The 13,828-nt window shown below is 31.0% G+C and overlaps 1 protein-coding gene across 2 annotated transcripts; it reads right to left on the reverse strand.

The window, feature by feature from the left end:
* Positions 1–321: 321 nt before the first annotated feature.
* On the reverse strand, positions 322–5,125 carry LOC107788891 (mediator of RNA polymerase II transcription subunit 28). 2 transcript variants are annotated; one of them, XM_075253354.1, is made up of 5 exons: positions 4,973–5,125; positions 2,680–2,918; positions 920–1,032; positions 770–837; positions 322–702 (listed from the first exon to the last, which is right to left on the reverse strand). In XM_075253354.1, the coding sequence occupies exons 2-5, from the start codon at positions 2,852–2,854 to the stop codon at positions 696–698; spliced, it is 363 nt and encodes a 120-aa protein (XP_075109455.1). In that variant the 5' UTR covers positions 2,855–2,918; positions 4,973–5,125; the 3' UTR covers positions 322–695. The 2 variants fall into 2 exon arrangements, with proteins under 2 accessions (XP_075109455.1, XP_016466114.1); XM_016610628.2 differs by lacking the exon at positions 770–837 and having other exon boundaries at positions 4,973–5,124.
* Positions 5,126–13,828: the final 8,703 nt, after the last annotated feature.

A 13,828-nucleotide genomic window follows, 5' to 3' on the forward strand; every position in this document is an offset into this window, starting at 1 on the left:
ACATCAACTTTATCAGTTACGCCAAGGCTGCTGCTAAAAACTACATAAATAAAAAGTAATGACTGCAAGATGAGATAGTTATGTGCTTTTAAATTAACATGAGATTTGTTGAAAAGTGACTTAAGTGTAACTCCAAAGAGAGAATGCTCATCCTGCTATTTGGGTTAGTTTACTTGGACTGTGTTCATAATCAGTACCATATGTGGGATTAATTTCATGAATGATTACTCAATTTTCATTTTATTGCACCAAACTCACTAAACTATTTTTTGTATCAAAAAAGTCATTTACCTTTGCAAGCAGCTAAAATTACTGTATCAATCACAGAAGACGCTGATAAAGATTCAAATTCAAGTTAATAGGCAGAGTTACACGATACAAGATGACATATAGCAGGTACGTAGAATAGTCGACGCGCATACAAACTAGCCCGGATACCACCAAAATTAAGAAAAAATAACTAAAGTAACAGTAACAAGGACTTGTCATCCCGACCCAGAATCCAAATCGAATCACAAATAAAACAAGAAAAGTTATGTAAGTATTTGTTTACATTCCTGTAGTGGTTTACACCCTTTCTAACTCCATGATGTGTTTATCCAGTTGGTCCTTCAACTCTTCCCTCCATCCTTGGATCAGTCTCTCTTGCTTAGCTATGAGTTCAGTCTTCGTCTTCAACTCTTCTTCCATCTTTTCTATCTCCTGTATGTAGAAATTAATTAGAACCAATAATAATCCATTAGTAGAAATGCAGGGTAAGGTTGCGTACAATAGACCCTTGTGGTCCAGCGCTTCCCCGGACCCCGTGCATAGCGGGAGCTTAATGCACCATGCTACCTTTTAGAGACCATAGGAAGCAGAGAATTGTTATATGTCCTTTGGTACCATTATATCAATCGAAGTGTGACGTATGAATTACCTTTCTAAGCATCTCCGGTCTTGTAGGCAGATCTTCACGTTGCAAACCGATCAAATGAAGTTGAAGTTTCTTGGCAGCCTCCATGAAATCTCTGGCATGTCTCTCTACATCGACTAAGCAACGAAAAAAATTTCAACCTCAATCAGCCAAAAGAGAAAAAACAAATTAATGAATTCCACAGCTAACAAGCCAGCAGGTATACTGTAAATTTTAAAAAGACACCAAGATGAAAAAGGAAAAGATACAAAACTCTGAAGCATCAAAACAAGGCAATGCAACTTTATTTCAATGTTGCCGTTTCTAGAAAATTCTGAAAAAGAGCTTTAGATGAGGTTAATTTTTCCACTCATCCCAAAGAAAATGCAATGCTAAGAAAACTTAGCTGTGATGTTGTTACCAGTAGTTGGGTACTCATATTTTTTAAATACATAAAGGAATCTTGAATCAGAGGACATATAATTTTGCTTCAGCAATGAAGAGAGAAGCCTGGATAAATTGTCATATTCAGTAGGCCCTACACTAACTTTTGACCAAAACGTGCAATAGTTGGTTCATTCAAGCTAATCTCTGAAGAGCCTGAAACAATTGATGACTAGTTGAAATCATCTACTCATCCAAAGAAAAAGAACTATTGATGACTAGTGCATTAAATCACATAGAGCATACATGATAAACTTTACAATAGATTGAAAACGATAAAAGCAATTTGTTTTTAGAGCTCTGGCCATCCTGCCTCACTATATGACTAAATCGCATATGGCAATTTGACTTTCTTCACTAAAATAACTCCTCACGTCAAATAACTGTCACTGACCCCTATATAATCACCAGAAAGGTTTAAAGCTTCAAATCCAAGTAGATCTTGGAACTGTCCTTTATTATTATTATTTACTATTTTAATGCTCAAGTAAGATCTTTCATGTGGGTTCTGCATATTCATGGAAATGTTCAAAAACTTGCACAAACGGAAAAACAAAACAAAGCAACATAATAGTATAATTGGATTCATGTTGCATCCAAGGGTGTGGTTAGTGGTCGATGAAGCTGGAATGAACCAAGAAAGTCAGGGTTCAGATCTCAACAAAGGCAAACAGTTTTAGGTAATTTATTCCTGTTTGTGTAAACCATTTATTTAAAAATAATAATAATAATAACAAAACAGTAGTCTAGTTGGATTCATATTGCACCCGGATGATCCGTGAAGTAGGAACTGACGACGGTTCAAATCTCAACGGAAGCAAAAATTGCTAGGTGATTTCTTCCATTTGGCCAAACTGTGGTGGACAGAATTATCCGATACTTGTGCTAGTGGGGGAGGTAACAAGGACTAGGTGAATTAGTTGAGGCGCACGCAAGCTAGCCCGAATACCACCGTGCTGAAAAAGATAGTTTACTTGTATTCATATTTCAGTTGTGGAACTTTACTGGTGTAGGAATTAACAATTCAACAAAACGCCAAAACCTCACGTCTCAAAACACAAGCATTGCATCAGAGATTGAGCTCATGAAATCTCTGAACATTAATTAAGGATGAAATAGAGCTTCAAAAATAACGCTCAGAGAAGAGATTATAATGCAAGACAGAAGTTAGCATACATAGGACGTAAGTGACAATATTTCAATTTTGATTGCTTTCTTCTGATTTATCACTAAGCTTATCCTTCAGAAGACTCATCTCACAATGCTAGACACAAGATTTGCACTAATTCAAGAAAATTGGTAAGGATTGCACATACAACTATAGGCCAGAAATTACTCACTCTGATGATATGGATGGGCTGAACGGTCTATTGCCTGGAGTTCTCGTGCAGGCAAACACGGTAGTAATGCAGCTTCTAATGCTATCACACAGGCGATCATGTCATCCTTTGGAGTATGAGAATTTATCTGTGGTTCAGTATTTTGCTGTTGATCAACATGATGTCTGTCAGCCATGTACCTCAAAGCAAATGCAGAATTGCAACCCTTACTTCAAAGAGCAGTTGGAGATGCTATAGCCCTTAAGAACAAAAATAATTGGATGAAACATGCTTCAAAACTGACTTAAAAAAAATCAAAGAGAGCCGCTATTCTGCTCAAGCAACGAGAAGTAATTTTTGTTGTGCCTATGATATAGTGCATTTAGTGGGTTTTTAGCAAGTGTGTATTGTCTTACGAGAATAGAGGGTGGTGTGGATCAACTAGAAAAAGGTATGCATATAAGTAGTTGTTCCAAAGCAACTACAAAGAGATTCTTTAACTAAAAAGAATTCAGTTCAGATGTAGGATACATATTCAAAAGCTTTCGCAATTCAATCATATATTGATGGAATCACTCAAGATTTGAACTTTTCGATCTCTAACACACAAGAGGCCAGGGAAAAAAAAAGATGCATATAGACGAGATATCTAACAACAAAACCACCTCAATGACTCACCAAAAAAAAAAAAACAGCTTCCCCTTATTGATATTTACTATCACATTTTCTTGCTCAAGATCATGTTTTCTTGCCACCTAAAAAAAAAAATTATATCATCAAAGGATGACTTTCCTAACTAAACAGTAACAAGGGACTATATGCCCAAAACTAAGATACAGGTCAGGTAGTGTAGGCGCTTCGGCTGAAGAAATTAGTTCAACCTCAGAGACTTGTTTGCTTAACTTATCATCAATGAGGGTATTTTGCTTTCAACAAGCATATTGGAACTTATGATAAATGGATCTTCCATCAACCAACAAAGAGGCTATTAAATTTGGATACAGCATATTGCACTGGAATTGATTCAGATCTCTTTAAGTTCATATGCTTAATAAAGATAAGGCCAAGCAACCTTTTAAGATAAACAGCCAACAAACTTAGCACACACAACATCACAAAATATTTATTTGCATTGATGCAATTGAAATGTGGTCGTCAGAAATTGTAAAAGGATACTGCAATTCCCCATACAAGCTCTTTTCTGGATATAAATAGCAATTTGACAACTAGAAATTCAAAAATAAGAACCAATGAACCTAGGAAATAAAAGAAGTAGAAAGAAATACGAAAAGCACAAGCAATTCATCAGAGACGTTCCTCGAACATATCAAGGTGCACACCACAGGACATTCAAATCATATTCCTCTTGGTAAAAATTCACTAGAACATAAAACACAGGCACATGAACAGATGGAGTTTGTAAAGAGGCTTCGCGTTACCCTGTGTACGAAGTTACTCCGCTAGTACAGGGAGGTGAAGAGTTGGTGTATTATCATAAACAACTATTTCCTTGCATTTTGACAAAGAAGCTAATGGGTTTTCTTGCATTTTAGCAAGGTGGCTGTTGGAGTAGGCAAAAATGTAATTTACTTATACCAATCTGATTTATTCGGTACCTTTCGTTCAATGAAGTGGGCCAAAATCAACAGACTCAAACCTATGTAGCTATAAGAACAAGTTGTTTAGGACAATGGAATCACTTGCTAGTAGTAATTGAAAACAAAGATACTGCATCAAACATTGCAGAGACAACCATTCACCACACAAATTTTCATCTGGATATAAAGAGCAATTTGACAACAAGATATTAGAGAAATAACCAAAGGAAACTAGGAAATAACTTAGGTCAAACAAACAAGTTAATGCAATAATTTATCTGAAGCTATATTGTTCGGACTCTTCAAAAATATTGATGGGTGAGTCCTCCAAAAGTAGTGCATTTTTGAAAGATCGGACACGGGTGCGATAACATTTTTGGAGAGTCCGAGCAACACAGATCTGAATAGTAAGAGTCCTTGAAATTGCAAATCAGTTTTATCAAATATAATCTATTTCCTTCCTTTTATTCAACGAGAAAATGGGTCAAATTCTACAGGATTAAACCTAAGTAACTAAAACAAAAAAGTCTCTGCTAGTAGTAATCAAAACAAAGACATCTTCCTTCCAAGAAGAGTCTTAACCATCAAATTAAATACAAATTAAGACATAAATAACAATCAAATACACAAACCCTTTGCACAAAAAAAGAAGAAATGACAAGCAGAAGCTTAGTAAAAGAGCAAGTTTATAACTTGAAAGAAGAAAAAGCTTTTACCTTTAGCTATGGCGTGTAAGATTTGAATCAATTGAAGAGAAGACAGGAATTTAGGCAATGGTTATGTTTTTGGTGGGTCGGAACCAAAAAATAGCCGGGAACGTTTGCTTCCAGATTAATAATGAACGAATTGTTATGGCTAATTAATACTATTGATTATTATTATATATAACTATTTATTTTAAAAAATGTTTTTATCTTTAAATAGTTTAATCAGTATTGTTATTATATGTATTTTATTTCATATTGTTTCCTTATACTAGGAAAAGTATTTGAAAATTCAAATAAACAAATTAATTCACCTCTTCAAAGAAAATCAGTACGCACATGATCTTGCTCGGTGATAGAGACCTTAATCTTTTTAATCTTTACTAGTTTTAGGTTACGTGCGTTGCACATGTCCATCACGTTAATCAATATAAAACATATATAAATTATTAAAAAATAGTAATAGAAGTAAAACTAAACGCGATATATGTTTAAATGATGAAAAAAATATTAGTACATTAATATAATATATAGCTAAATTCAACATTTTCCGAATGAATTTTAGTTGTAATTAGTTCTTTAGTATTTATAGTTATAAATAATTTATTATATAAGATACAAATATGCTATGTTATTGTATCTCATCCGGCATGATCTCTTTGTAAACTCTACGTTCGTAATATCGTTATACCAAAAAATATTTCTTCATTCAAAGTTAATCAAAATTATAGCCAAATGAACCTCTTGTTGTGTAAAAAAGTTGCTTGAATTCTTATTGATTTAAGTCTAAATTTTCTTCTTTGCACGTTCATTCAATACCGACTAAAAATCAATACTATCCTAAACTCACCTCGAATGCACTCTGCTAATAACAATTTTAAAATTTCAAGAGTTCACAATGTTGAGGTCAATTTTTCAAAATTATCGGGGGGGGGGGGGGGGGGTTGACAAATTTATAGTTATTTCAAGGGTTCTAAATACATTAGTTTAGCTTAAATTTAAAAATTAACTATAGTTGTGAATTCACATAGTATGACTGTAGCTTAATTTACTTCTAAATTAACACCAAAATAGTTCAGACTTCTAGAAATTTAAAGTTAAAATTAAATCAAAACTCTTAAAAATTTAACAGGAAAAAGCAAACATACATTGCCGATGGATGTTCTATATTTTTAGATAATCAATTATTGGCAATTTGGAGAAAACAAATACTATTATATAGGGACTAAGAATTTAAATAACTTTAATGGCCACTTACTAAACTCCAAAAAGATATTTATAAAAACCGTCCAAATAAGGAAAAAAATTAACAAGGTAAATTTTAATTGAATTTAAAGACCTAAATATTATTATATTCTTAAATAAAATTTTAGTTGATTTTAAAGTCCTATATATTAGAAAAATAATTAAATGACTATTTTATCTGGTGTGAAATTAACTTTTAAAGGGTAAAAAAAGATAATGATATTTCGATAGAGGCTTCGTGTTTTTAATATAGTATAGATATATATGGATATAGATAAATTTAGGCTTGTATAATTTTTTATAAATAAATGTGATATTAAATAATTATTTTGGGTGCTCAATTGAACTTGAATTAATTACTTTATATGATTAAATAAGAATACTTAAATACATATTTGATTATTCTGCATTGAAATAATTTTAACTAGACGTTATTGTATTAAATAATTTTAATTTAATGGATATAACTTTATGTCACCATTTTTTATTTTTTAATTATAAATTAATTGAAGTCACAATTGTTCTCATCTTGATTTTATACGTATTGCACAAAGAATGTATTGTCAATTAGTACAATTTACATAAGGTAAAATATTTATTGATTTTAAATTCCTTAATATTAGTACTTCCTACCTATTTTAATAAGGAAAAATTTAATATACAAAATTTTAATTGATTTCAAAGTTCTAAACATTAGAAAACTAACCGAAGTTACAAATTTGTCCATTATAAAAGTTATTTTTTAAGGGTAAAAGGCGAACGACATTTAATAATTTTTTGGCCGTGTAGTATAATAGAAATAAATTTTATAATGTATTTTACATAAAAGAAATAATTTGGTATATGTTTTTTTTTTCTTTTTCTGATTTACACCATCGTCCTCCCTTACTTTTAGCCAAACGTATATTAAAAATAAATTCCTAAGTAAAAGGATTGAAAGTAATGGATTGTAACCTAAAATATATATGAATACTTAACGAAACTTTTGCCTAAAATATTTATAGAAATATAATTGGTTAATGTTTTAGAAAAAAAAGACTAGTATAGCGAAAAGGATTCCAAAGTGCTCATACGTTTCCTAATATGACTTTAGAAATTTAAAGTGTTCCATCCAAAGATTTTTACATGTTAATGAAGCGTACAATTTTTTTTTTTACAGATATGTTGTATTACATGGCTCAAATAAGGAAGGATTTGGTACATAATCGAAGTCCTAAATTTTAGGGAATGAATTAAATAACTATTTTTAAATATTATAAAAATAATAAAATTACTATTTTGTCTAGTGTAAAGGGTCTCCGTGCTTTTAATATAGTATAGATAAAATAATACAAGGGGTGATAGATTAAGAGTTTAATTTCTTGATTGCAATAGGTTGTAATCTGAAGTTTGCTCGGTTTAGTGGAGTTGAAATCCTACTAGGGTAGGCCGTGGTTTTTAATCCTTTGAGCAAGGAGTTTTCCACGTAAATATTGTGTGTTCTTTATTTACTGCCGATTTCCTGTGGGAACATATAGAGAACCTGGTTCCCTATACTGTTTGGTTTTACATTTTGTTGCTTAGTGTGAAAATTGATAGAAAACCTGGTTCTTTATACAGTTTAGAGGATTCAATTTCTATCAATTGGTATTAGAGCAAGTTCTTTCTAAAAGGTTAACACCTAGAAAGGATCTTCATCATGGTTGTTCCACCAACCATCGAGGAAGGTATGTGCAAGATCACAAGTTTTAAAAGTTTTTCTTTCCTATTATCTTAAACTAGTACCTGTACCTGTGTGTTGCGCGGAAAATATTAAATATAGTTTTTCATTAAAAAATATTATTTTAAAAATACGATAGACAATAAGGAGCATGCAAATACTATTATATTGTATGAACATGTAAATGAACTGTTAATATACATATGGAATAGGGAATTGCATCACAAAGCCTTATAGCAACCATAGGGAGTCTCTGCAGTTTACTCTTTTTACACAGGTTTCTCAAATGGTGTCTGAGTATGGTAATATGAGCCAATAGCAGGTCACCCCACTGTCATAATGTACTTTGATTTTGTTTTTTCATAAGAATCGTCTTCTTCATTCAATTGTTCAACTGGTCTCTGAATCATCTGTAAAGAAAGCGAGAATATTAATAGTAGTTGTTAAGCTTTTTATGAATTTTTCAGCACACTTGTAGGGAGGAAACTTTGCGTTATAGTTCTATTGTACAAATATAAACTATCAGAATAAAAATGTTTATCCTACATTCATATTCACATGCTCATAAATAGTCCTAATAAAATTTGAATTTTTAGAAAAGCTATGCATTGTTCTTCTAAACTGCAAAAATTTTCTAAAATCAACTTATCTCCTCTTTAAAAACTGAAGCAATCGGAGTATCAACATTTCTACCAAAAATAGAAATATCATAAAGTGAAACAAAAATAGAACCAAGAAAATGCTCCTCTAAGGGTTGCCCTGCGATCACAAGCAAAAATCTGGATAATAATAGAAAATTTTTAATGTTCATATGTTGTTAACATTGTTTAGACAAATACATCACACATACACCACTTGCAAATTTTTTTTTTACCATTATTAAAACATATCATTATGTTATTTCCTATGAGTACTCTAACTAATAGTACATATCATTTTCTGTAGAAAGTTAGCATAAATTATGCAGTGTTGTAGTAATTTAGCATATTTCAAGTGCTTGAGAAATGAGAAGTAATGATATAAAGGTGTGACAAATAGCAAAGCTTCTTCAGGAACAATTCAACTGCATAAGAAATAAGAAGTAATATCAATGTAATTTGCACTCGCACAAATTGACGTACAACTATAACTATTGAGGAATAAGAGAAGATTATACCATAAAAGTAGAAGCAAGCTTTGCCAAATGATGGAGGAGATCAAGTTTGTCTTCTGCCACCATATGTAATAGTTAAAATAACACGGAGATATTATTGACTGTTTCCATGAACCGGCACAAGCAAACAGAAATAAATGTTCAAACACAATCAATTGTAGCTACAAAGTAATAGTATTTTAATTTATTAGTTATCTATAATAGATATCTATAATAGAATATATATATATATATATATATATATATATATATATATATATATATATATATATATATATATATATATATATATATATATATATATCACAGGCTATTAAGTCTTTGAAAACGTACGTTGATATGGAAATCTTAACTTCATTAACATATTTCTTCAATTTGTTAGCAGTCTATGAATTTATGTCATATTATTATTATATTATTTCATAAGTCGATTCTCCCATCAACTAACAATTCCACCAATCAAGTAAGTAAAGCTACAAAGGTCAGCACCAATCATTAAGTATTGCAATAATATTTTCAAAACTTACTAAAAATAATTTTATTAAAAAATTAAATTTTCACATTATTGCAGTAATCTTTTTATGTCAAGGTTAACAACAAAAAATTACTTTATAAGGTCTGAAATATGTTATAATCTTAGTACAAAATCAACGGTACCAAAATAGTTAATTTGAAGTTAATAAAAATTACTCAACAGATATGAACCTCATCGCGGCTTGTATCGTGATTTCTTTCATCCATGAAACCTCTGAAAAATGAAAAATGTTGGTATTCACAAATTACTTGCCTTCATGGGATTGATCTTCACTTTGGGGCTAGCAGACGTAACTATCTCATCATGAGTAGATGATTTGTACGCAAGAACCTTCATGTTAGTAGTCTTACTAAAGAAAATTTCGAGAACATTGAATGTCTCCTTTGTTGATCATTCTTAAAGGTGAATCAAAGACTGAAGGGATTACTTCATTATAGGCAAACCACCAATCACCGAAAAATTAACTTTCAGTTGAATACTTTGGCATTAAATACTTTTTATCATCTGCAATTCCATGATATGGATATGAATATGGAACTTGATATTTCAAGTAAACTCAAGCTGTAACCCTATAGAAGTGCGAGCGAAAGAAAATGGAAGCATTAAAATAAAAAATAATACGATATCAAAAAAGACGATGCACCAGCAATATAATTTTTACTGTCAGAAAGTGCAAAGCTGTTAAAAGCACAATGATAGAAAATCAAAACGGAGTTCAAAAAATATCTGTATGAATTTATAGAGAGTCTTAACCAAATTTTTTGTATGTAATGTAGTTGAAGAAGTCCTCTCTCCAACGGCATAAGTGGATCATGGTTTCGACGTGCTTGCAGCGAGATGTATTATTTTTAATTCAGGATGCACAAAGCTTAAAATTATAATGACAAAATTTCAAACTGAGATCAAAAGACAATTTGTATAAATATTCAAAGATTGTGGAACTATTTTTTTTTTATATATCATAGCTCCAGAAGTTCTAACTCCAACGGCACAAGCAAGTCATAATTTTGACGTGTTTACAGAAAGATATGATTTTATTAGTGAGGACACGTAAAGATGTGAAAATCAGAATATCAATATTTCAAAAATAAATTGAAAAGTATATCTTTATAAATATAAAAAGAATGTAGATCTGTTTTTTGTATATGTTTTAGTTCTAGAAGTTCTCTTTTCAACGGCACAAGTGAATCATGGTTTTGAGGTGTCTACAGAGAGATATAACTTTTTTAGTCAAGACACATTATTTCCAGAAAATTTTATCATTCATGGGTAGAATTTTTGATGCAGTTAAGTTGTTACCTTCTAAAAAAATGCGGTCAGAAAGTAACCACCAGGAAGCTAAAGGGGGGAGTTATTGACTGTAAAGCAATAGAAACAAAAACAAAGACTTGTCTTGCCTGTTTGCGTAAGGTTTCACTCTCCAACACAGTTCTTTCCTCCTGGATAACCATCATCCAAAAAGAAACATGAGAAAAGCTCATTCTTCCTTCTAATCTTTTTTTTTGTTGGAATAAAAAATATAAATATTTCAACTTTCTAATGTGGTTTACCTGCCTCCTTGAGTTATCTAGTTGTTGTATCAACAATTCTTCCTAGAATGTAGAATATTATGGCTCAAATTTCAAGATTCAACAAAATAGATTTATTCTGGAAAAATTTGACTACATCTTGTGGCACTAATAACTGAATAACCAAAGCAATCGTCACACATTCATATCTTTTATGACTAATAGTCCTTCATTTAGTTGATGTTCAAGCAGCCATAGTTCATTCAAACCTAAACCATTAAGGTCCTTACCGAACAACCGCCTAAAATAACAGTCAAACACATATGTAAATTTAAACCATGTTCATGTACTAAATATCTTTAATCAATGATTTGCATAATTAACAGATCCATATAGCTATTTTATGTTGAGCCATGAGAGTTCGTGTTTAAGACTGTTCACCTCTTTCTGTTCCTGCTTCTGCACGTGTGTCTACAGCTGCGCTTGTGGTTGTGGCTTCTGGTTGTCCTTGTTCAAGAAAAAAACAAAATAGAATAAATTCAAAAACCTCTATTAATAGGACCATATCAATAGATAAAGGACTGTTTAAACATGATTAAGTATTCACACTATTACAACACCAACCCTCTACCATAGTACAAAAAATAGAATCATCTATATATGATCCAAGTTTCAGCATGTTCATTATAACAAACTTAATAACAAACTTGCCGATAATAGTTTAACCGAGGCAAGCATAGTTGATATCTGGCAGAGATTTATTTTGAACACAATAGAAGTTAAACCGTACAAAGATTCAGTATAGATGAATTATAATAATTTTTACAGTGACTCCATATCAATTAAAAAATATTTTATACATAATTTGAATTACTGGCGTTTTTCTTAGACAATTGAGAAATACAATTGTGAATACAACTTTAACAAACAGATAGAGAAATAATCATACTACACATAATCGTTTCATATATAAGCAAAATTTCCGTATGTTCGTCTTAAAGAAAGTAATAACAATTTTTTTGATGACAAACTTTCAGAAACAAAAAGAGAATACTGGTATAATCGTTTAATTAATAAAGTTTATTGCGGAAATTTTATCCATTAAACCAGAAAAGAAGAGAAACTTTAAAACTAAGTAAAGTTGAATAATCAAAGTTGCTGTAAATTCGCCCTAAAGAAATTAATAACAAACTTTCTGATGATAAACTTTCAGAAATAGAAACAGAATACTGGTACTACACATAATCGTTTAATTAGTACAGTTTATTGTGAAAAATTTATCATAAAAGTAGAAAAGAAAGAAGTTTAGAACTATGTAAAGTTGACTATGTTACCTTTGCATCTTGTAAAATCAACTCAATGGCATATGATATTTCAGGCTTCAAACGATCCGGGATTCCACATTCGAACGACTCTAACTTTGAGATTCAATTTTATCAAGTTGCTTGAAATTTGACTGATTTCATGAAGTGTTGTAGCCATATTTGCAAAGTTCTGTATTTTGAGCAGAGAAAAAAGGGAATGTAAAAGAAAAGAAAAGAAGTAGCAGACTGTTTGAGACATTATTAGCGTAGGAGACAATTTCTAAGTTATGGAGTTACACATCCATATCCTTTATGGCTAATAGTCCTTCATTTAGTTGATGTTCAAGCAACCATAGTTCATTCAAACCCAAACCATTAAGGTCCTTGTCGAACAATCGCCTGAAATAACAGTCAATCACATATGTAAATTTAAACCATGTTCAAGTACTAAATATCTTTAATCAATGATTTTCATAATTAACAGAACCATACAACTATTTTATGTTGAGCCATGAGAGTTCGTCTTTAAGACTGTCACCTCTTTCTGTTCCTGCTTCTGCACGTGTGTATGCAGCTGCGCCTGTGGTTGTGGCTTCTGGTTGTCCTTGTTCAAGAAAAAAACAAAATAGAACAAATTCAAAAACCTCTATTAATAGGACCATATCAATAGATAAAGGACTGTTTAAACATGATTAAGTATTCACACTATTACAACACCAACCCTCCACCATAGTACAAAAAATAGAATCATCTATATATGAGCCAAGTTTCAGTATGTTCATTATAACAAACTTAATAACAAACTTGTCGATAATAGTTTAACCTAGGCGAGCATAGCTGATATCTGGCAGAGATTTATTTTGAACACAATAGAAGTTAAACCGTACAAAGATTCAGTATAGATGAATTATAATAATTTTTACAGTGACTCCATATCAATTAAAAAAATATTTTATACATAATTTGAATTACTGGCGTTTTTCTTAGACAATTGAGAAATACAATTGCGAATACAACTTTAACAAACAGATAGAGAAATAATCATACTACACATAATCGTTTCATATATAAGCAAAATTTCCGTATGTTCGTCCTAAAGAAAGTAATAACAATTTTTTTGATGACAAACTTTCAGAAACAGAAAAAGAATACTGGTATAATCGCTTAATTAGTAAAGTTTATTGCGGAAGTTTTATCCATTAAACCAAAAAAGAAGAGAAACTTTAAAACTAAGTAAAGTTGAATAATCAAAGTTGCCGTAAGTTCGCCCTAAAGAAATTAATAACAAACTTTCCGATGATAAACTTTCAGAAATAGAAACAGAATACTGGTACTACACATAATCGTTTAATTAGTACAGTTTATTGTGAAAAATTTATCATAAAAGTAGAAAAGAAAGAAGTTTAGAACTATGTAAAGTTGAC

This window comes from Nicotiana tabacum, chromosome 5 (genome assembly GCF_000715075.1).
Source record: "Nicotiana tabacum cultivar K326 chromosome 5, ASM71507v2, whole genome shotgun sequence".
Classification (NCBI taxonomy): domain Eukaryota; kingdom Viridiplantae; phylum Streptophyta; class Magnoliopsida; order Solanales; family Solanaceae; genus Nicotiana; species Nicotiana tabacum.